This window comes from Triturus cristatus, chromosome 1_1, assembly GCF_964204655.1.
Source record: "Triturus cristatus chromosome 1_1, aTriCri1.1, whole genome shotgun sequence".
NCBI classification, from domain to species: Eukaryota; Metazoa; Chordata; class Amphibia; order Caudata; family Salamandridae; genus Triturus; species Triturus cristatus.
In genome coordinates this window covers 831952458-831975448 of record NC_140579.1, presented here as the reverse complement: position 1 = coordinate 831975448, position 22991 = coordinate 831952458, and the positions used below count along the sequence as shown (strand labels likewise).

The window sequence follows — 22991 nt, the reverse complement described above, 5'->3', positions numbered from 1 at the left end:
GCATCGTGGTAGATGTAGTTCATTGTTTTTGGCACAGGACAAAGTTCGAAAAGTTTCTTGGCTCAATACCATAATTTTCAAAGCGTATCCCTAGACACGTGTTTCTGGATTTCTCCGTCATCAGTAGGGAAAAAAATAGTAGGTTGCTGGACATGCTGCCGCTTAATTTTCTCAGGCACAATTCCACTCTGGGCATGCAGGCGCTCCCAAGCTCGTCAGCTCAAGCGGCTCGAGGGAGCCTTTTAAATTATGAAAAAGGGGGTGGGAGCACACTGACTTCACATCGCAGCGTCATTACCTCTGAGCATCGTGGTAGATGTAGTTCATTGTTTTTGGCACAGGACAAAGTTCGAAAAGTTTCTTGGCTCAATACCATAATTTTCAAAGCGTATCCCTAGACACGTGTTTCTGGATTTCTCCGTCATCAGTAGGGAAAAAAATAGTAGGTTGCTGGACATGCTGCCGCTTAATTTTCTCAGGCACAATTCCACTCTGGGCATGCAGGCGCTCCCAAGCTCGTCAGCTCAAGCGGCTCGAGGGAGCCTTTTAAATTATGAAAAAGGGGTGGGAGCACTCTGACTTCACATCGCAGCGTCATTACCTCTGAGCATCGTGGTAGATGTAGTTCATTGTTTTTGGCACAGGACAAAGTTCGAAAAGTTTCTTGGCTCAATACCATAATTTTCAAAGCGTATCCCTAGACACGTGTTTCTGGATTTCTCCGTCATCAGTAGGGAAAAAAATAGTAGGTTGCTGGACATGCTGCCGCTTAATTTTCTCAGGCACAATTCCACTCTGGGCATGCAGGCGCTCCCAAGCTCGTCAGCTCAAGCGGCTCGAGGGAGCCTTTTAAATTATGAAAAAGGGGTGGGAGCACTCTGACTTCACATCGCAGCGTCATTACCTCTGAGCATCGTGGTAGATGTAGTTCATTGTTTTTGGCACAGGACAAAGTTCGAAAAGTTTCTTGGCTCAATACCATAATTTTCAAAGCGTATCCCTAGACACGTGTTTCTGGATTTCTCCGTCATCAGTAGGGAAAAAAATAGTAGGTTGCTGGACATGCTGCCGCTTAATTTTCTCAGGCACAATTCCACTCTGGGCATGCAGGCGCTCCCAAGCTCGTCAGCTCAAGCGGCTCGAGGGAGCCTTTTAAATTATGAAAAAGGGGGTGGGAGCACACTGACTTCACATCGCAGCGTCATTACCTCTGAGCATCGTGGTAGATGTAGTTCATTGTTTTTGGCACAGGACAAAGTTCGAAAAGTTTCTTGGCTCAATACCATAATTTTCAAAGCGTATCCCTAGACACGTGTTTCTGGATTTCTCCGTCATCAGTAGGGAAAAAAATAGTAGGTTGCTGGACATGCTGCCGCTTAATTTTCTCAGGCACAATTCCACTCTGGGCATGCAGGCGCTCCCAAGCTCGTCAGCTCAAGCGGCTCGAGGGAGCCTTTTAAATTATGAAAAAGGGGGTGGGAGCACACTGACTTCACATCGCAGCGTCATTACCTCTGAGCATCGTGGTAGATGTAGTTCATTGTTTTTGGCACAGGACAAAGTTCGAAAAGTTTCTTGGCTCAATACCATAATTTTCAAAGCGTATCCCTAGACACGTGTTTCTGGATTTCTCCGTCATCAGTAGGGAAAAAAATAGTAGGTTGCTGGACATGCTGCCGCTTAATTTTCTCAGGCACAATTCCACTCTGGGCATGCAGGCGCTCCCAAGCTCGTCAGCTCAAGCGGCTCGAGGGAGCCTTTTAAATTATGAAAAAGGGGGTGGGAGCACACTGACTTCACATCGCAGCGTCATTACCTCTGAGCATCGTGGTAGATGTAGTTCATTGTTTTTGGCACAGGACAAAGTTCGAAAAGTTTCTTGGCTCAATACCATAATTTTCAAAGCGTATCCCTAGACACGTGTTTCTGGATTTCTCCGTCATCAGTAGGGAAAAAAATAGTAGGTTGCTGGACATGCTGCCGCTTAATTTTCTCAGGCACAATTCCACTCTGGGCATGCAGGCGCTCCCAAGCTCGTCAGCTCAAGCGGCTCGAGGGAGCCTTTTAAATTATGAAAAAGGGGGTGGGAGCACACTGACTTCACATCGCAGCGTCATTACCTCTGAGCATCGTGGTAGATGTAGTTCATTGTTTTTGGCACAGGACAAAGTTCGAAAAGTTTCTTGGCTCAATACCATAATTTTCAAAGCGTATCCCTAGACACGTGTTTCTGGATTTCTCCGTCATCAGTAGGGAAAAAAATAGTAGGTTGCTGGACATGCTGCCGCTTAATTTTCTCAGGCACAATTCCACTCTGGGCATGCAGGCGCTCCCAAGCTCGTCAGCTCAAGCGGCTCGAGGGAGCCTTTTAAATTATGAAAAAGGGGGTGGGAGCACACTGACTTCACATCGCAGCGTCATTACCTCTGAGCATCGTGGTAGATGTAGTTCATTGTTTTTGGCACAGGACAAAGTTCGAAAAGTTTCTTGGCTCAATACCATAATTTTCAAAGCGTATCCCTAGACACGTGTTTCTGGATTTCTCCGTCATCAGTAGGGAAAAAAATAGTAGGTTGCTGGACATGCTGCCGCTTAATTTTCTCAGGCACAATTCCACTCTGGGCATGCAGGCGCTCCCAAGCTCGTCAGCTCAAGCGGCTCGAGGGAGCCTTTTACATTATGAAAAAGGGGGTGGGAGCACACTGACTTCACATCGCAGCGTCATTACCTCTGAGCATCGTGGTAGATGTAGTTCATTGTTTTTGGCACAGGACAAAGTTCGAAAAGTTTCTTGGCTCAATACCATAATTTTCAAAGCGTATCCCTAGACACGTGTTTCTGGATTTCTCCGTCATCAGTAGGGAAAAAAATAGTAGGTTGCTGGACATGCTGCCGCTTAATTTCCTCAGGCACAATTCCACTCTGGGCATGCAGGCGCTCCCAAGCTCGTCAGCTCAAGCGGCTCGAGGGAGCCTTTTACATTATGAAAAAGGGGGTGGGAGCACACTGACTTCACATCGCAGCGTCATTACCTCTGAGCATCGTGGTAGATGTAGTTCATTGTTTTTGGCACAGGACAAAGTTCGAAAAGTTTCTTGGCTCAATACCATAATTTTCAAAGCGTATCCCTAGACACGTGTTTCTGGATTTCTCCGTCATCAGTAGGGAAAAAAATAGTAGGTTGCTGGACATGCTGCCGCTTAATTTTCTCAGGCACAATTCCACTCTGGGCATGCAGGCGCTCCCAAGCTCGTCAGCTCAAGCGGCTCGAGGGAGCCTTTTAAATTATGAAAAAGGGGGTGGGAGCACACTGACTTCACATCGCAGCGTCATTACCTCTGAGCATCGTGGTAGATGTAGTTCATTGTTTTTGGCACAGGACAAAGTTCGAAAAGTTTCTTGGCTTAATACCATAATTTTCAAAGCGTATCCCTAGACACGTGTTTCTGGATTTCTCCGTCATCAGTAGGGAAAAAAATAGTAGGTTGCTGGACATGCTGCCGCTTAATTTTCTCAGGCACAATTCCACTCTGGGCATGCAGGCGCTCCCAAGCTCGTCAGCTCAAGCGGCTCGAGGGAGCCTTTTAAATTATGAAAAAGGGGGTGGGAGCACACTGACTTCACATCGCAGCGTCATTACCTCTGAGCATCGTGGTAGATGTAGTTCATTGTTTTTGGCACAGGACAAAGTTCGAAAAGTTTCTTGGCTCAATACCATAATTTTCAAAGCGTATCCCTAGACACGTGTTTCTGGATTTCTCCGTCATCAGTAGGGAAAAAAATAGTAGGTTGCTGGACATGCTGCCGCTTAATTTTCTCAGGCACAATTCCACTCTGGGCATGCAGGCGCTCCCAAGCTCGTCAGCTCAAGCGGCTCGAGGGAGCCTTTTAAATTATGAAAAAGGGGGTGGGAGCACACTGACTTCACATCGCAGCGTCATTACCTCTGAGCATCGTGGTAGATGTAGTTCATTGTTTTTGGCACAGGACAAAGTTCGAAAAGTTTCTTGGCTCAATACCATAATTTTCAAAGCGTATCGCTAGACACGTGTTTCTGGATTTCTCCGTCATCAGTAGGGAAAAAAATAGTAGGTTGCTGGACATGCTGCCGCTTAATTTTCTCAGGCACAATTCCACTCTGGGCATGCAGGCGCTCCCAAGCTCGTCAGCTCAAGTGGCTCGAGGGAGCCTTTTAAATTATGAAAAAGGGGGTGGGAGCACACTGACTTCACATCGCAGCGTCATTACCTCTGAGCATCGTTGTAGATGTAGTTCATTGTTTTTGGCACAGGACAAAGTTCGAAAAGTTTCTTGGCTCAATACCATAATTTTCAAAGCGTATCCCTAGACACGTGTTTCTGGATTTCTCCGTCATCAGTAGGGAAAAAATAGTAGGTTGCTGGACATGCTGCCGCTTAATTTTCTCAGGCACAATTCCACTCTGGGCATGCAGGCGCTCCCAAGCTCGTCAGCTCAAGCGGCTCGAGGGAGCCTTTTAAATTATGAAAAAGGGGGTGGGAGCACACTGACTTCACATCGCAGCGTCATTACCTCTGAGCATCGTGGTAGATGTAGTTCATTGTTTTTGGCACAGGACAAAGTTCGAAAAGTTTCTTGGCTCAATACCATAATTTTCAAAGCGTATCCCTAGACACGTGTTTCTGGATTTCTCCGTCATCAGTAGGGAAAAAAATAGTAGGTTGCTGGACATGCTGCCGCTTAATTTTCTCAGGCACAATTCCACTCTGGGCATGCAGGCGCTCTCAAGCTCGTCAGCTCAAGCGGCTCGAGGGAGCCTTTTAAATTATGAAAAAGGGGGTGGGAGCTCACTGACTTCACATCGCAGCGTCATTACCTCTGAGCATCGTGGTAGATGTAGTTCATTGTTTTTGGCACAGGACAAAGTTCGAAAAGTTTCTTGGCTCAATACCATAATTTTCAAAGCGTATCCCTAGACACGTGTTTCTGGATTTCTCCGTCATCAGTAGGGAAAAAAATAGTAGGTTGCTGGACATGCTGCCGCTTAAGTCATGTCATGTGACCAGAGACAGGCTGCAGGCACCAAATGGCTAAGGCAAGAAAATGCCAACTTTCTAAAAAAGCATATATATGAAGATTGCAGCATAGAAGACATCTTAAAGAACAGTTTGAGAAAGAACTGATTTATGAGCAGCTGACCTGATGTGGGATATTGTGTTTGTGTTTTTGTTTTGTTGTGGCCACCGTTTTACACACTTGATTTGCAGAAATGTAACATGTCTGTTATAGTAGGTTTTACGTAAATGTGTACATTTAAAGTTTGTATATTTTAGGTTTTGCCGTAGAAGTTCTCGAGCGCTGGGAAAAGTGAGCAATGGATAAAATGGGGTTTTGTCATGTTGATTCAGTGGGTTTGAAAGAGGGCGGTGTGGGTTTAAACAAAGGTTTCTTTTAAACTTGGGGATTCTGTTTAGTTGTAACACGGACTAATTTAGAAAAACGCACTGTGGGAGTTGGAGTTTTGTGACTGCTGCACGGGCTATTTAGACACAGCTGAGGGGTGTTAAATCACGGAGTGTGAGGATTCGAATGATTGGTGCATGTAGGCGTGACGTTGGTTTTAAAACTACGGGAGTAAATGGCAGTGTGAAATCATTATTATTGAAATAACGAGAGAGGTGTACGATGAGGCTAGGATGCTGACACCGCCTCTATTGTGGTAATGCACAGTGTTTTGTTCGATGTGGGTTTGTTTGATGTGGGTGAATTTGAAAATTAGTTACCTGGATGGGTTCGACAGTTTAGTTACAAGGGTAGTATTAGTTTAGAGAGGACTAGGGGAAGGATTTCACGGTGTTTTGGGTGGGTTGGTGAGACGGATGGGTTTATAGAAATTATGGGTGTGTTATTCAGTTATATATTTGCTGAGGACAGGGTGGGGTGAGTTTATTTATGGTGATGTAGTGCATTTTGGTATTAATTCAGGTCTGTAGTGTACTGTCAATTTAGCTGTTTTTAAATTTATTGCAGTGACCCCTGACGAAGAGTCATATGAGACTCGAAATGCATTGGGCAGAGAGTAATGAGTCTACTCAGATGTACATCTCATTGTTTGGATTACGTGCTACTGTGAAAAGCCTGGATGGGCGCGCAGTATCAATTTGAGAAATTGAAAATAAAATTCAAGGAGTGACATGACGCTGTCTCTGCAGTGATTTTATTAAGTTTGGAAAGAAACTATGGATTAATACTGGTTTACCAATGAAAAAATGGTTTAAAGTGGAACACATCGATTTACGACAGGGAAATGTTCCCCATTTAGCAGTGCGACAGATGCGGCGCGAGATGAGTGCCTTGTTGTTTACAACTTTCTAAAAAAGGCATTTCAGAATTGCAATTTGAAATCAGACTTCACCGTAAGTTAAAATTTTAAATTCGGCTTCCAGAGACACCAAACATGAGCCGGTGATATCTTTCCATTTGGAAGTTACACGTATAAACTGTAATAAGGTAACTCCAATGTTATCCTATGGGAGAGATGGGCCTTGCCGTAGTGAAAAAACAATTTAAGAATTTTTCCCTACCAGGGCATGTAAAACTTAAAAGTAAATGTCCTACTTTTTAAACACACTGCCCCTTGTCCTTGGGCTGTCCAGGGCCTACATTAGGGGTACCTTATAACTATTACAAAGAAAAGTTAGGGCCTGCCGAAAGCTTTTTGCCAAGCTGAAATGGTAGTTTAAAAATGCACACACAAATTCTGCAATGGCAGGGCTGAGACATGTTTAAAGGGCTTAAGTGGTGGCACATTCAGTGCTGCAGGCCCACTAGTAGCATTCAATTTACAAGCCCTAGACAATCAATTTACAGGCCCTAGACACATTTAGTGCACCTTACTAGGAACTTATGAGTAAATTAAATATGCCAATTGGGTATAAGCCAATGTTATCATATTTTGGTCAGAGAGCACAAACACTTCAGCACTAGTTAGCAGTGGTGGAGTGTAGAGATTCCTAAAGCAAGCAAAAACAAAGTCAGTAAAAACTGGAAGTCTGAAGCCAAAAAGTTAGGAAGAAACCACACCAAGGATGGCAGGTCAAATAGACAGTCACGAACTAGCCTTCCTGTAAAAGGGGTATGACATTCTGTGGGGTGACCATATGAAAATGTTCCGATAGTATGTATCGGTTGAGATGTATGAGGTCTAGTATTTACCTTAGTATTCCATCTTTTTTTGGTATTTATAATTAGAGAGAGAGAATATAGTTCTCTGCCCAGATACTGCCTTGGAACAGGCTCCAAAGCCCTCTTCCTTCAAGTGATATAAATGTTGCAGGCTGAGGATGTGTCTGCGTGGAGGTTATGTTAGGAGGGGTTGAGTTTAAAACAGTAACCATGCTGTGCTATGTAAAGTACACATTGAGCAGAAGTAATGTCTGCCCAATGTGTCTGCACCCTAGAAGTCTGCCACCAACAGGTGTTGTGTGGTCAGGGGGCACATAAGGAGAGTGGCTGCTTAGTCCTTTTTTCAAACAGTTCATTGACCTGGGGGTCAAATTACGATTCTCCAATAATAGGGACATTAACAGGTGGTGTTGCACTTCTGGTTTAAAACTAGAGATGTGCAACCACGCATGCCTAGGTAAAATAATTGCAGAATTGATACCTCTTGCTGAAGCATCAGCTGCATCAAGTGCACATCTAATGGTCACATTAGATATAAGCTTCCCTTCACTTACCAAATCCTCTCCTTTCTTCCTATACTCATCTGGGAGATGTTGGAGACGATCCTCCATCTTGTCCCACTGCGCTCTGTTGTATCTAGAGAGCAGCCCTTCAGAGTTGCCAATCCACCAGTGATTTGTGTTGCCTACTGCCACCCTTTTCCCTGCAGCTTCAATCCTCTTGCTTTCTTTGTCAGGAGGAAGGACATCTCCTGTTGCTTGTGCTGCTGCCCGTTTCCATGTTGTAGCCACCACTAAGGAATATGGGGACGGGTGCTCTCTAATGTAGAGCAGGTCTGTGGACGATGGTTTGTACGTCCTTTCTACCCTAGGACTAGTACGCTTGATGGAGGGGATCTTTATTAAATCTGTCAACTGACATTTTTAGACTATCATAGGTCAGTAATGGGGTGCTGCTGGCTTTACAGATCATGGGTCTCTTTGGTGGTGGAAACATCAAAAGCTCTTAAAACTCTAGCCTCCTCTTTTTAAGATCACGAAGTCTCCCAGTTGCCGAGGACCTGATGCACATTTTCAAGTATTGGACCCTCTTCTTCAACAGCATTTTTTTGCATCAGAATTCAGTTTCAGCAATGGGCTTTTTGAGCGTCCTTTCATCTTTCAACGCTGAGGGTTTCAATGCCAAAGGTCTGGATGCTGAAGGCATCAACGCCAGTGGCATTGGCGAGGCATGGCGGCAAGAGGTCTATGACTAGGTTGCCTCTGCACCGTGGCCTTGTGGCTAGAAGCCCATTCGGGATTGAGGGGTCTCTTGTCCTTTCTTGGCTTTGAAGCCTTGTCTCATTGTCCACATGAATCACTTGGTCAAGGAGTAACAAGACCTGGGTGGTGCACTGGGCTGCTGGGTCAATCCCCTCTAGGGCATGGCTCCGACAAGTCTTGCAGCCGTGCCTTGTTTTTTTGGGTTGGAGGGGAAACAGTATCAAGGCCCTTGGCATAGTCTTTGGCACAGAGGTGGTCACCGGATTGATGTTAGAACCTTTATGGAAAGAGAATGATGGTTGCCCATCGTCATCTCTAGTGATGATGTCAGACTCTGAGAAGACAATGTAGTGCGGGCTATATGCCAACTTGGCTCCCTTTTTTTCCTCCTAATCAGCGTCGATGATCTCCTCTTCCTCCGATACCGCAAGGTCAGCAGTGGTCTCCATACTATGAGCAAGTTGTCATGACAATGGTTTCCTAAAGTCTTTTTCGACTTGAACTGCTGACACGCCGAGCAGTCTTGGTCACTGTGTTTGGGGGAGAGGCACAAGTTACAGAGCAAGTGTTGATCATTGTGCAGATATTTTGCTTTGCACTGAGGGCACCTTCGAAATGGAGTCCGTTCCAACACCCCTCCCGGATCATTCAGGGCTTCTCCCTGGTAACTAGTGAGCTAGTGGAAACACTTATTAAGGAAATTATATCTAGGTCTGCCTTTAGACCCTTGTCCCCATGCAGTATTGAGGGCTATAGCAAAGGATGTCAGTCCTATTCTTACGGACATTTTTAATACCAGGTTTACTTTGGGAATTTTCCCTGCACTTTGGAAGGACGCGTCGATCCTTTCATTGATAAAAAAGAACAAACCTAGATGCATCTGACCCATGCAATTATCGTCCTATCGCCAGGCTGCCTATTCCAGCTAAGATAGTGGAGAAAATCATGCATAAACATTAGCTCAATTTGTCGAAGAAAATGACCTACTTAACTACTCTCAATTCGGGTTTCGTCCGGAACACAATACGGAGACTGCCTTGATTAAGGCTACTGAGGAGATTAGGACAGTGATGGACAGAGGTGGTGCACCTGCCCTTATCCTTTTGGATCTATCAGCAACGTTTGACACTGTTGATCATAATCTGCTGCGGGTGTGTTTGGAAAAATTAGGGGTAAAGGGTCGGGCACTGTCATTGCTGTCAACTTTTTCGACGGAAAGAAGACAAACAGTGACCCTAGATCGCTTTAAATCGCCCCCCTATGTTCTGCCATGTGGAGTCCCACTGGGCTTGTCCCTTAGCCCAGCCCTTTTCAATATCTATGTGTAGGAACTGGCTCCGCTGATCCAGCATTTCGGCTTTAGCTTAACATCGTATGCCGATGACACACAGATTGTGGTAGCTGCATATAAAACTGTATGCTGGAAATTAACAGCTGGATCGGCAAGCACTGTCAAACTTAATTCGGAGAAAACTGAAATAGTGATTTTTGGTAATCTCCAACCTAGATGGGATGGTTTTTGTGGCCTACAGAGATGGGAGGATTGCCAAATCCAGTAGAAAAAGCAAAAAATCTTGGAATACTGATTGACAATAAACTAGCATATTCTCAGCAAACTAATGCTACTGTCTCTGCCACTTTTTATTTGCGCAAGAAACTGAAGTAGGTCCTTCCTTATATTCCTATGGATTCTAGAAAGATGATGGTGATTGCATTGGTACTACCAAAATTAGACTATGGCAACAGATTGTATTTGAAAATGCAGAAACATTTTTTTTTTAAACTGCAGATGGTACAAAATGCAGCCGTTAAACTCCTACTAAATCTGTTCAAGTACGAATCAGTTTTGAAGGAAATCTGAAGACTTCACTGGCTTCCTGTAGCAAGTTGCGTCAAGTTTAAGACGTAGTGCCTAACCTACAAGGCTTTGAATAATATGGGACCTGTGTTCCTAAAAAATATATTTTCCTGGTATTATCCGGGCAGACAGCTACGTTCTAGTGGTACAAAGCTTATGATGGTCCCCAGGATTCCTACCTCTAGCTGGGAGGGGGAGGGGGAGGGAGGGTAGGGAGGAAGCACTGGTATGGCACGGCCAAACAATGGAATTTGCTTCCAATGCATGTCAGCTCTGTAAGTTCACTAGTCTCATTTAGAAAGAGTCTTAAAACCTGGCTATTTTAGAATTCGTTTGTGCTCTTTTGGGCTTATTTTATTTCTTTAGCGCCAAGACACCTCAGGGTATTCGTGCGCTCAATAAGTTACATTAACAACATTCTCTGCTCTGGGTGAAAGGTGAACTAGATGAGTCGGGTCTTTGGGGACTGATCACAGATGCTTTGTACCCATCGCGGGACAAATCCTCGATGACGACGTGTGGTTCTCCAGGTCTCAAAAGGCCTCATGGAAGAACGCAGAAAGCTAGGTTTGAGGACCTTGTCTTCACCCAATGGCTGAGAAAAACATTCTGAAGATGGAGCCAATAACAATGCGCCTTACCTCAAAGAAGAGGAATCACAGGATATAGTGACAACAAAAACAAGTTGTAAACGTCCAAGCCACTAGATGGCAGGAGTATGAAGAGCATGTGTATCTAAACCCACGCATGATATAAATCAAAAGACAATGATGCGACTGTTGCATCATTTAGTAGGCAGGCAAATGCGCTCAACACTAGTGTATGCATCTACTAAGGGCACTGTTTTGTCTGTATGTTTACCGATTCCAACTGGATCGGCAAACTTTAAAAAATGGAGTTCGAAAGCGCAGTTTCATTATTGAGCTCTAAGCAAATAAAAAAATACATAAATAATGGAGGACCTAGTTGCCGGCATGGGCTGTGGTGAAGCAACACGGTGGTGGGGAGAAGCAATAAGTGGGAGAGAATATGAGTGATTGAAAGCAACGTGGAGTGTTGGCGGGCAGGATCACACAGTGAAAGAGAGCAGTTTGGAGAGCGGGGGCAGAAGCATCAAAATGTGAGGGCGTGGGACAGAAGCACATGGAAAGAGAGAGGACAATAAAAGCACACGAGGGAGACAGCAGGAAATCACATTCACTCCCAATGAGTGCTTAAACAAAAAGAAGAAAGTAGAAGACATGACTAAAGAGGCTGTGTTTCATGGCAGGGAAAAATACAAGACTGAGCAAAAAAATGAAAAAGAAGCAGGCAAATGAGAATGACAGGAAAGAAACTAATGGTAAGCAATGGTGTGCTCCAAGCCCCTGTATATTCTTGGTAAGCCTACAATATGTTTTTGCATTCAATGTGATAACTGGAAGGCCCGGCCTAAAAATAACCTTTTCAGGAGGTTAACAAAGCATACACAAAAAGCAGATATAGGCAGATTTTCGTTCAATAAGTGCAAAAATAAAGAAGCCAAGTTTCGTTAAAAGTAGAAACTAAAACGCATCTCAGGCCAAGTTAGCATTCATGGGAACCATCATTAAACACTCACACTTTAGCTTTGCATGTGATGTGGCTGTGTCCTGAGTGGTTGTTGCAGATTACAATAGTGTAATATCTCAATTTCCTCCACAATAAAACTACTGAAGCCCTACTGGCCAAACTGAGATCATGAGTTCAGTCTATTTTTATTTTTTCATTGGCAGATTATCTTGAATACAGTTTTATGACATGTTTGCATTTCGTCTCCATATGCAATTCACTAAAAAAAAAAAAAAAGGTTAAAATAAAGTTACAGTTAGGTGAAATGTTAGTTTTAAACTCTAAAAACCACTGAAATTCACCAGTTCACCTGAGGCAACTATAACTCGCGGCCCGCCATGCACAGTGATAATATCAATGATGTTAAAAGAAGATGTCATGAGTGATGTAATATATGTAGGGTAATTAGCATTACAGGGCGAGGGCGTTTGGCTGAAGGCTTTCGGTCATGCATGGCGGGGGTTGGCCGCAGGCCTGGCCAGCAGCTGATCTCCTGCATGCAGCCAACCCTACGCTGCGCATGGCCAGCCCCCAAGCTGGCCACACGCCTCCTCTCCCAGGCAGCCAACCGCACACTGAGGAAGGGTTGGAACTTGGCCACAAGTCTTGGCCCCGGGGTCTTTCTGCGTGGCCCCCTTCCCCAAACCTATTATGGCTTTGGTCGACCCCATCTCCTAGGGCCTTATATATTTGAAATGGGAGGAGGCCATGTGTCTCCCCTCCCTAAGCCTCCCCAGGCCTAGGGAACCCCCATCCTCTAGGATCACTATTAAAATTAAAGGGGAGGGGCTGGCGTGGCCCCCACTCCCTGAGCCATGTTAGGCCTTGAGGAGCCAATCTCCCAGGGCCACTATTAAAATTAAAGGGAAGGGGAGGGCCGCGCAGCCCCCCTCCCCGAACCTTGATAGGCCCTAGGGACCACAAAGGGAGGGGGTGCACATGGCGTCCCCTCCCCAGGCGGATTTCGACACTGGGGACCACATTCCCTTGACCCCAGCAATATTTGGAAAGTGGGAGGAGGCCCAGCCATATATGCAAAGAGGGAGGAAGCACGCTGCCCCATCCCCCTGGTCGCAACTGTGTATGCAAAGGGCCCCCCTCGGTGAGCCAATAACGGGACCCACCCTCCCCCAGGTTTCCACTAGGTTTCCATGTACAAACTAGGTAACAAAATGCCCTTTTTTACAAAGTTTTGTGGAGATTCGTCATACAGTTATTAGCAACACAAAAATGCATTTCTCATGGAAACATGATCCTAACTGTAACTACCCATATGTGCTTTTTGGGGGTGGGGAGGTTGGGGGGGGGTGAGGGGGGTTTGCTTTAAATAAAAAGCATGCTTATTTGAGGCCTATGTGTCCTACCAATCTTAGCAGCTGTAAAACAAAAGGACAGCTTCTGGCATCTCATTTGAAGGCATGCTGTTGTGGATCGTGAAGAACGCCCTGTGAACAGTAACCTCTAAACAAAAATATTTTGATGCACAAAATGTACCGTAAAAACCGAGGCAGAAACCAAAACAGCTTCTGGTGAAAGTGACTGCAGAATACACAAAAAGCCTTACTAAAGCTGTAGAGAGAGCGGTTGGATTGGGCGACAGCTTTATAACATGCATTCTAATGAAATGCGTCACACAAATGAAAAGAAAGAGTTACCAAAAACGAGCAGTCATGGGAGAATAGAAGGAGCCAATCAGAGAGGTAGTAAAAAGGCTATGCTACACAGGAGAGACAACCTCCAGTAGGACAGCCTAAAACCAATAAAGCAAGTAAACAGAAAGCATACAAATGTACGTGAAAAAAAGCAAAGCCAGTGGTAAACAATGGGCAGAATGTATTTCTATGTGAAGTTCCAGCAGGTCCCTAATATGTCTTTGTTCCCAAACAGTAGGCTTAAACCTAAAAAAGAGAAAATTCCTGAATTTTACATGAACAAAAATACATCTAAGAGAATTGTGTATTCTCCAACCAGCAGCACAGGCACACAAAGATAAGGTATCCAAATGAGATCTCTGAACTAAAGAGCTTGAATGGGCAGGACATATGTGGCCAATACATTGCTCACAGCACCAAATGGGCTCATGACGAAAGCAAGCTGGAGCCGCAATATAGATCGTGTTGACATTGGCAGCTTCTTTCTCACTTTGACTGGTGAAGTGTGCCCCCAGCGGATATCTTCCCTGATCAGAAACCCTTCACACAGTGAAACTAAACCGGACAATAAAGAGACACATACCAAAGGTAGTCTTCCAAAGTGCAGGTACACGTAGAGGGATTTTTAGAAACAGTGTAGTCCTGGCCATTCATACAGTAAGAAGTCTTACGCAGTCGCAGGTATCGCTCTTTATAGCCCAGAAGGCAGCCGTCTGAGGGATCAGACAGGTTACTGGAGTGAGCCAACCATTGGATATAGTCAGTCTCGCCACCTAAGATGCGAGGGAACAAAAAGAACCAATAAACGACAGCAAAACAGAAGTGGGAGGAAAAGAATTATCGTGCAGTCAATCCCAGCAGTAAACAGAGCAGTGGCGCAGGTACTGAGACAGACTTCTGAAGGAAAGGTATGGATGCCGCACTAGAGTTCATGCGCCTCGGACGAGCCATACAAACTGTCAGCATTGAGTTAGTAGCAGGGAGTTGCTGGGCAGAACTTAAAAGCATCTGCAGACCTGTGTGTGATGCAAGGCAGGATTGTGGTGCAAAGATGTTGAGGATCTGAGCTGAACTGCATTGACAGAGTTGTGGGTTTATTCTAGTACTAGAAAAATAACGAGGTGCACCAGGTTAAGCATGAGATGCACTGGCAAAGAGAAGTACATTGAAAGTAGGCAAGAGAAACAAACACTCACAAGGTCTGGTCACAAGATCTTTGAAGTCGATGGTGTAGGAAACCCACTGGCGAGAGAAAAGGGACTGGCTGTAGCCCCAGACACTGATAATCATTGCTTTTGATCCAGGCTCGGTTGCTAGGCCAGTGAAGTAGATGGGCTCCTTAGAGAATGTGTAGGTAGACCAGCACTGACCCTCGTCGGTAGAGAACCTAGGGGTGACAAAAGATGATGATGACAGTCAATTATATAAAAATATAATCAAGAGAACTTCAATACACTCATATCACAGCTCGGCAAGACACCTCTCCAGAGGCAGTTTCACCACATCGCTGAGGCAGCCACAGCAGACCCTACACAGACCTATTTCATTTACAGTAGGTTTCAAAGCAGTGTTCTTCAAACTGGACAGGACAAACTATAAACTCTCAGTATTAATCCAAAAGAAACCGTAAAATAAATATATTATCACAATTAAAGAATGTTCTGCCACTCTCCTGTTATTTGAGATGTCATGTGTTATGTCATATATGAGGTCTTAAGCAGTGCATGGCGGGGGCGCAAGTTATAGTTAGTGCTGCTAACTTAAACTGGTGAATTTCTGTGGGCGTTTTTTTAGTTCAAAATGTTAATGTTATTGACAAATTCACCTAACTATAACGTTACTTTAACCTTTGTTTTCGCAGTCCATTTTTTGTTTTAAAAAAAATGAAAAGTAATACTTCTTTGCCACGCATAAATGCAACCCCCGCCGCACACGGCTTTTGGCTTTGAGATTGGCTGCAGCGCCTGGCCCTGGGTACCCCATCACCCAGGGCTCCTTCTTTAAATAAAGGAGAGGGTGGGGGCACATGGCTCCCCTCTCCGATTCTTGCTAGGCCCTGGGGACCCTATCTCAAAGGGCCGGTTTTAAAAATAAAGCCTTTAGAGGCTCGGGGGTGGTGGGGGGGGGGGGGGGGGGGCATGCAGCTCCCACCCCCATTTTGAACCTTTTCAGCCCTGGGGACATTTTACAAAATTTCGGTCCTGGGGGTGGGCTCTCCGGGGCTTTTCGAGGCTTATTCTTTAATGATTTTGGCCCCAGGTGTGGGCTCCCTGGGTCTCTGAGGGCTTGAGGAGAGGGACAGCATGTACCCCCTCCCCATAGATAATATATTAGGTGGTGGCCTCTGATGGCTCGGGGGAGGGTATCGCGCATCCCCCCTCCACATAAGCATGGTTTTTGGCCTGGGGATGGGCTACACAAAGCCTCTGGAGACTCAGGGAGGGGGAACCAAACCGCTCCTTGCCCAATATAAACACAGCCCCAGGGGTAGGCTCCCCGGGACTTATGATAAATAAATGTGGCCAGGCTGCCATTTTCCAGTGGGATTACTGAGTTTTTTGCCCTCTTTTCCCATTTTAGCCCTAGGGCCTAGTGGGCCTGGGTATCCCTAACCTGCGCCCGTATAGTTTTAGGTCGAGCCTAGAGCAGCGCATGCGCTGCTCTAGTAAAACGACCTCTTGAAATCGCTCTGGACTTTTCACACGCTCGTGCGTGTGAAAAGGCCTATGGCTTGCGGTTACGAGCAGCAGCGCGCAGTGTGCAATCTGTCAGATTTCACACACGCACGCAGCTGCTTTCACTGGCCTTGGGAGTGGCTTCGCCCAGGAATGAATGGACAGGGTATGGTATTTTGGATGGTGCCTTGGCATTATCGGAAAGTTCCAGAACAAAGGTGCAGAGTTGCTCACACCGCCTCACTTAGCATCCGTAGCCTCTTGTGCATCTCAGACATCCCTATTGCACTTTTCAAGCACATGGCACTTTAATTGCATGGCTCCCCACCCTTATTACACCAACACTGCAACAGCCTAACGGCTGCGATGCCCCCTACACGCAAATCAGTCGGCAGAGTAGCCGTTGAACATTTCACTTGAGTGCACTTTAAACTTTCAGTTCACATCTGAGTGCATTTTACGATCGAGCTAAGATCCTCAGCGAGCCCCTGTGGCGCCCGCCGCATTGATCCTTTCAAGCACTTTGTGCTTCAACTGCCTGGTATCACACATCCATACTCCGCCGCTGCAACTGTTTGATGGCCGCAGCGTCCACTTTTTGGACATTCAGTCAGTTATGAGTGCCTTACCATGCACCCCGATTTCATGCAAAACTCTCTCCCTCTGTCACACTGTCCTTAAAGTCTACCCAAACTGTGTTAGCTTTTTATTCAACACAGCTTGTCTCCCCATTTCATGCCCATACCCTAAATAGGCTGAATCGCTAAATACGTATAAGGTCCCAAAGGCGAGACCGATTGCATTGAAAATGCTTGTTAATTTTCTTATGACTTCAGGACAGGGGAATAAGTCCCCGGGTCTTTTAATGTCTGCCAGCAACATTTTTCTCATGTTGCTGGCTGCCAATCAGAGCACTCGCTTTCGCGGGAGCCCGACTCCCGTGGGAGCGGGATAGTCAAAGGGAAATAAAGCTCCCTGGGCCAATCAGAAGGCTTCATTTTTAAAGTGGCACTCTTGCAAGAGTCTCTAAAGACTCTTGCGGACCCAACTGCCAAAATATACAGGATTGTTTACCCTATATTTCTCAAAAACTACAGAATGGATTTACACCAAATCACAACAAGCATTTGCAATGCAATTGGTCTCGCCTTTAGGACCTTTTAAGTAATTAGCCATGCAGTATATAATCACACATTATTGCAAAGTAGCCTAGCTATGGACTGTGTGGCAGTGATCATGGGTCTGGCATGGTTTGCCAACAGACAAGTGAACGTGGTATTTGAGCTCTCAGGAGAGGGTGAAGACAAATACATTAAATTGATACATTTTAATTAAATTTGTAAAAAAAGTGGAGCCTACAAAGAAGTCTGTGTCAATTTGTGAAAATTAAAATGCATGTCCTTGTTATTATTTGCCGTTATCACCAGCTTTTGAGGTGGAGGGAACTCTGTTCTCACACTTTCAACCTTTTATTCATAGTCTAAACTATCAGTAGTAAACTAACTACTAGTAACCCAAAAGAATGAAAACCTAGAACCACATCTGTCACTTGGCAAGAACATTGCATTTTACCAACAGACGCTTCTGAACTCTGGAAAGTGATCAACTTAAGGTAGTAACGCAGCCAATCGGAGGGCGGCAACAGCAGTGTACCACACAAGAGTACAATGTGTGCCAAGTATGCATTATGGCAATGTGCACTTGGAGTTCTAAAGCAAACCTGTGGCACATGCTCCAAAGGTGGCTTTGTTGTTGGTGGAGGAGGGCTTGTCGAGGCAGCCACCACAGTGCACATCTACACACAAAACCTCGGGGACTTTAAGGCCTTAGTAGGACCAATGGACTATGTACAGGTCCAATTAGTCGCAAATATCAGCACTGGGGTTAGTGTTTGGATCTCCCAGTTGAGGACTCTTGCAGGTAGGAGGCCTGAAATGGGTCCTCAGAGGCCTTTACCCACCAAGTGGATTCAGAGCAGGTAGCTGAGAAGGAACCAGCAGTACCAGATGTGACAGCTGGTGCTGATCTTTAGGTTCTGGGATTGGTAGACGGGACACTGGGAGCTAAACGAAGGGGGCCGGAAGTGAAGAGAGAAGGACTAAAGTCATCACTCCAGCCTGCAATTTCACACTGAGTGGAAACAGGAAGAAATTTCAGTTGAGGATGGAGGGCAGCAAAAGCCTGTTCATCTCCAAAGAAAGCTGGGATTTCTGTGGCAAACTGAGATCCAACTACTGCTGAACAAACTGATCCGAAAATCCTGACTCCACTTATTGCTCTGAAATCGACATGCATGTGGGAATCTTAGAACCATGAAATCTAAAAGGATGGGTCATTGACATTGGTTGACACAAGGAGGGGCACGGGTCTGTCCCTTTAAAACACGTACCAATGTTTTGTAAAAGAGTTTCCAATAAAGGGGTGAGTGCTTGGAAATGTGCTTTTTACACCTCTCGGACATTTGAGGGCTAAAGGCTCACTAATGGGGTATGATATTATGCATTGGACCACTATTGGAGCAGACCCATGCATAAAAGCCTTCCCTATATATGGACAGTGACAAGAGGTTGAACAGGAGAATTTTCAGAGAAGCTTCATAACAGCCCAAATTCGAACATCTAATAGTGAGCTGTGCCATAAAACCATTTAATCAAATGTGAATTTTGTTACAATAACCTGTATTTCACTGGTAAAGATCACAGAGAACCAATGTGGCATGGAACTTCCCACCTCGAGAGACAGACGAGCTGAGGTCTATAAAGTGCCTGAACCCCTAGACAGTGATTCCTGTGTCCAAGAAGCAAGTAAGGCCTTTGCCGAGCCTTCCTGCGCTGTATCGCCAATTATTCTACGTTGGTCGCACTCTGAAGCTCACTGCAAACCTTACACTGGCTCAAGGCCTCTGCATGGACTACCTTGTAATATGCTGACGCACCATGCAGCCAAGATTGATTGCCCTCGTTTTGGAATTATGAAGATAACTGTGTAGCTTGCAGGATCTTGTATCCAAGACTATAAATGTGCACAACGCACATCGAGTGCCAATACATTTTGAACAACAATTTCGTCTCGAATGTGTGGATCTGAGGCTAACCACTTAATTTGTACAGACTCATCACATAGGGCCATGGAGGCAAACTGGTCCCTCCCTCCCTGTCCAAATGCATCATGAAGGAAGTGGCTGACTTTTTCAAAAGAACTCTTGTCTATCACAGCTTAGCAGCATGAGGGGCCATAAGCACATGTACAATACAGCTCTGAGATAGTCAAAAGTCATAGTTTCACTACTTAAACTGTGTGATCTTGGGCAAACCGGCTCCTCACCACGACTCCCGCCCCTCCCATCAACCAAAGAAACAGCAAATAAGCCCCAAGGCAGAACAAATGTACACTGATCATCAACGAAAACTATGGAATTTGTAAAGGCACACTAAGCAACTAATGAAAAGCGGTGGGCGTGTTTAATCTAAATACAAAAACGGGTAACCTCTCACTAAAAGAGAATGATTAAGGGAAGAAGAGGGAAAGAGTAGTATACACACTTCCATCGCACTCAGAGGTGGGAAGAGGAAAAGCCTCTTGTTTTATTTAAAACCCTCACCCACTCTTGTAGTGGCATGTTTCATCATCGGGTTCACCCTGACTCCTAAAGGTCAGGGTGGGCTCGACCATATTCCAGGGAGCACTTAGGAAACAAGTTGTTTTTACTGCTAGGGTTTTTTTTTTTTACATTAAATAAAAATCCCTAACCCACCCCAGGTATCCCTTTATTATAACGCCCTCGATCTGTTAGTTACGGAGACCTGGCTTGATGCTGGTTCCAACCCCATTGTTGCACTGGCCACCCCTGCTGGCTTCAAATTCTGTAGGGTGGAGCGCCCTGTTGGCAGAGGAGGTTGTGTAACTATTCTCTATAGGGAGAATTTAATATTTCATAGTGAAGTTTCTAGCTCATGGGATGGGTGTGAGGTTCTGGACTTTAATATTCATTTTTCGGATCATTTTACATTGGGTAGTTCTCTTATCAGCTAGTTTGTTTTTGAAATCTTGTGGGGATGCCCTAACTGAACGCTCATTACGTTTATCCCATTTTTTGGTTTTAGGCGATGTGAATCTTCACCTTGATCAACAAGATATAAAAGAGTCGGTGGATTTCCTTGATTATCTCAAAGTTGCTCACCTTTCTCAGTGGGTTTCTCTTCCCACGCATCAGGGTGGTCACATTTTAGACCCTATTTGCTCTAACTTCCCAGTGGTAGTGGACAACCCTTCTCCGATCCCCTGGTCGGACCATTTCCTCATTTGTTTTGCCCGGGAGATAACTTGGCCAGTTCAGCCTTTGCACTCCACTCGTCCTCCGACGTTCAGTAAAATTGATCCTTTGCAATTTAAGATTTCCTTGGCTTCCTCTAGGCCCCCTCGCCAGCAAGATCTTACTGGGAGTGTGGCCGGGTTTAAGAAGTGGATTGCAGACGCAGTGTCCTCACTATTGTTGCTCCGTCCATCTAAACTTACCAGGGAATCTCCTTCTAAACGTTGGTTCCTACCGGAGCTGAAAACCCGGAAACATGAGTGTAAAGTGCTGGAGAGGGCCTGGCGCTCCAGCGGTTATTGCCCTTTGGCAAAGCTTACGCTGAGTCAAACAAAAGAGCTATTATGCAGCGATTGCGGCTGCTAAAAGTCAATACCTTACATCACGCATTGACCAGGCTAATAACATCTCCAAAGAAATCTTTTCAATTGTGAAAAGTTTTATGTCCCCGTCGGCTTTGGTGCGTCCCGCTCCTGTCACGGAGGATTGGTGTAATACTCTGGGCAGGTTTTTTCAGGACAACATTTTTTAAATTCAAGCCACGTTTGCCATCAGCGCTTCTACACCTGTGCCCTGCACCTCTGTTTTTCCTTCAGTTGAGCCTTCTCATAATTTTTCGTCTCTCTCATCGGTAGATTTATCTACCGCCCTTAAAATTTTGATGGCCCTGAAATCAGGCTCTCCCACAGATCCTTGAGCTGCTAGACTCTTGGCTTCCGTTGCGGATTGTATTAATCCGGAGGTCATTCAGATCATTAATATGTCATTGCGGGAGGCCTTCGTTCCAACATCCTGGAAGCAGGCTAAAATTCTTCCCCTCCTTAAAAAATCATCTTTGGACCCTTTCACTCCTGGAAATTACTGCCCCATTTCGTTGCTCTCTAGCCAGGCCAAGGTCTGCGAAAAGGTGGTTACTAACCAGCTCGCTGAGTATGTTGAGGCATCGGGCCTGCTCCATCCGGCACAATCAGGGTTTCGGGCGGCTTTCAGTACCGAGTCTGCTTTACTGGAGGTGTCTGAGGCGATGAGAGAGTGCCTTGATGCCGGCGGGAGGGCAGCCCTGGTTATGCTGGACCTCTCGGCGGCTTTCGATATGGTGCCTCATGCTCTGCTTCTCGATCGCCTCCGGGAGACTGGAATTTCTGGGTCTGTGTGGGGTTGGATAAGGTCTTTCTTGGAGGGCCGCTCTCAGCAGGTTTGGCTTCCTCCGTGTGATTCTGCTTCACAAACGGTGGCCACGGGTGTTCCACAGGGGTCATCCCTTAGCCCCCTCCTCTTTAACATCTATGTTACTCTGCTTGTTTATCTTGCGGAAGCTTTAGGGGCTAAGGTGATGGCCTATGCTGATGACACCCAACTGCTCTTTTCCTGGGGACGAGATGAGGACTCGGTTCTCCCTGCCCAACACTGTTTATCCTCGGTTTTTCTGTGGATCGCTCAGGCACAGCTTAAATGCAATGAGGAGAGATCGGAGATCCCCTTGTATGGTGCATTTTCTGATGACTTCAGAGAGAGGTTATGGCCCCCTGGTTCTCCCCTTCCTTGTTTTAAGGGTGATTCCGTAAAAAATCTTGGGGTCTGGTTCAGTGAGAACCTGATCTTCTCTTCGCAGGTTAAGAAGTTAGCGGGCTCTTGCTTTAGCATTCTTAGGTCTCTGAGGAAGTTTCTTCCTCTTCTGCCCAAGGCTGCGAAGGAGACTGTGGTTCGTGCTTTAATTCTCTCCTGCCTTGATTATGCTAATGCATTGTATGCTGGCATTCCGGGTTACCTGTTGGATAAATTGCAGGTGATTCAAAACTCAGCCGTCCGTCTCCTGCTGGGTCTTTCCAGCAGGTGCAGTGTGCATTTACACTTGCGATCTCTGCATTGGCTCCCGATGAAGGCCCGGATAGAATTTAAAATTTTACCCATTGCTCATAAAGCCCTTTATGGGTTGGGTCCTATCTATTTACAGAATAGGTTGGCTTTTTATACCCCGGTAAGACAGCTGAGTTCGTCTTCTCAACTTTTGGCAGAGATTCCTCGATTTAAGCGCCTAAGACTGGGTGGTAGTTCCTTTTCCCGGCTGGTGGCACAAGCTTGGAATGCTCTGCCATTGACTTTGAGGGGCATTAAAGACCCTTTGATTTTTCAAAAAAAAGCTGAAAACGTTCATGTTCTAGATCTTTTATCTGCTGTTGTGTTGGATCCTTGCCAGGCTCGCGCCGGGGCACTCTTCGGAGTATCCGTGCGCGGTACAAGTGTATATAACATAACATAACATATTAGTGAGGTGAGGTGAGCGGGGATATTAAAAATAAATAAAGAAGGGGCAATACGGATATTGTGATCCTGTGACCCTAAACTAAATACGCCAATATGTTTCTGCCCTACTCTATAGGCCCATGTGGGTCCGGGGCATCCATCTGGGCGATTCCAGAGAGGCGATCCTCCAGTAGGATGACCTTAAAGTTTTACAAAAGTGAGCGTATAATGCCG

General features: G+C 45.6%; 1 protein-coding gene across 1 annotated transcript in view; it reads right to left on the bottom strand.

Annotated features, from left to right (window-relative positions):
* The window catches only part of LOC146871147 (sortilin-like), a 795868-nt gene that overhangs the window by 456935 nt on the left and 315942 nt on the right, over nucleotides 1-22991 (bottom strand). Inside the window, 2 exon segments of the mRNA XM_085650312.1 lie at nucleotides 14110-14299; nucleotides 14723-14913. Coding sequence (XP_085506438.1) covers nucleotides 14110-14299; nucleotides 14723-14913 — 381 coding nt within the window.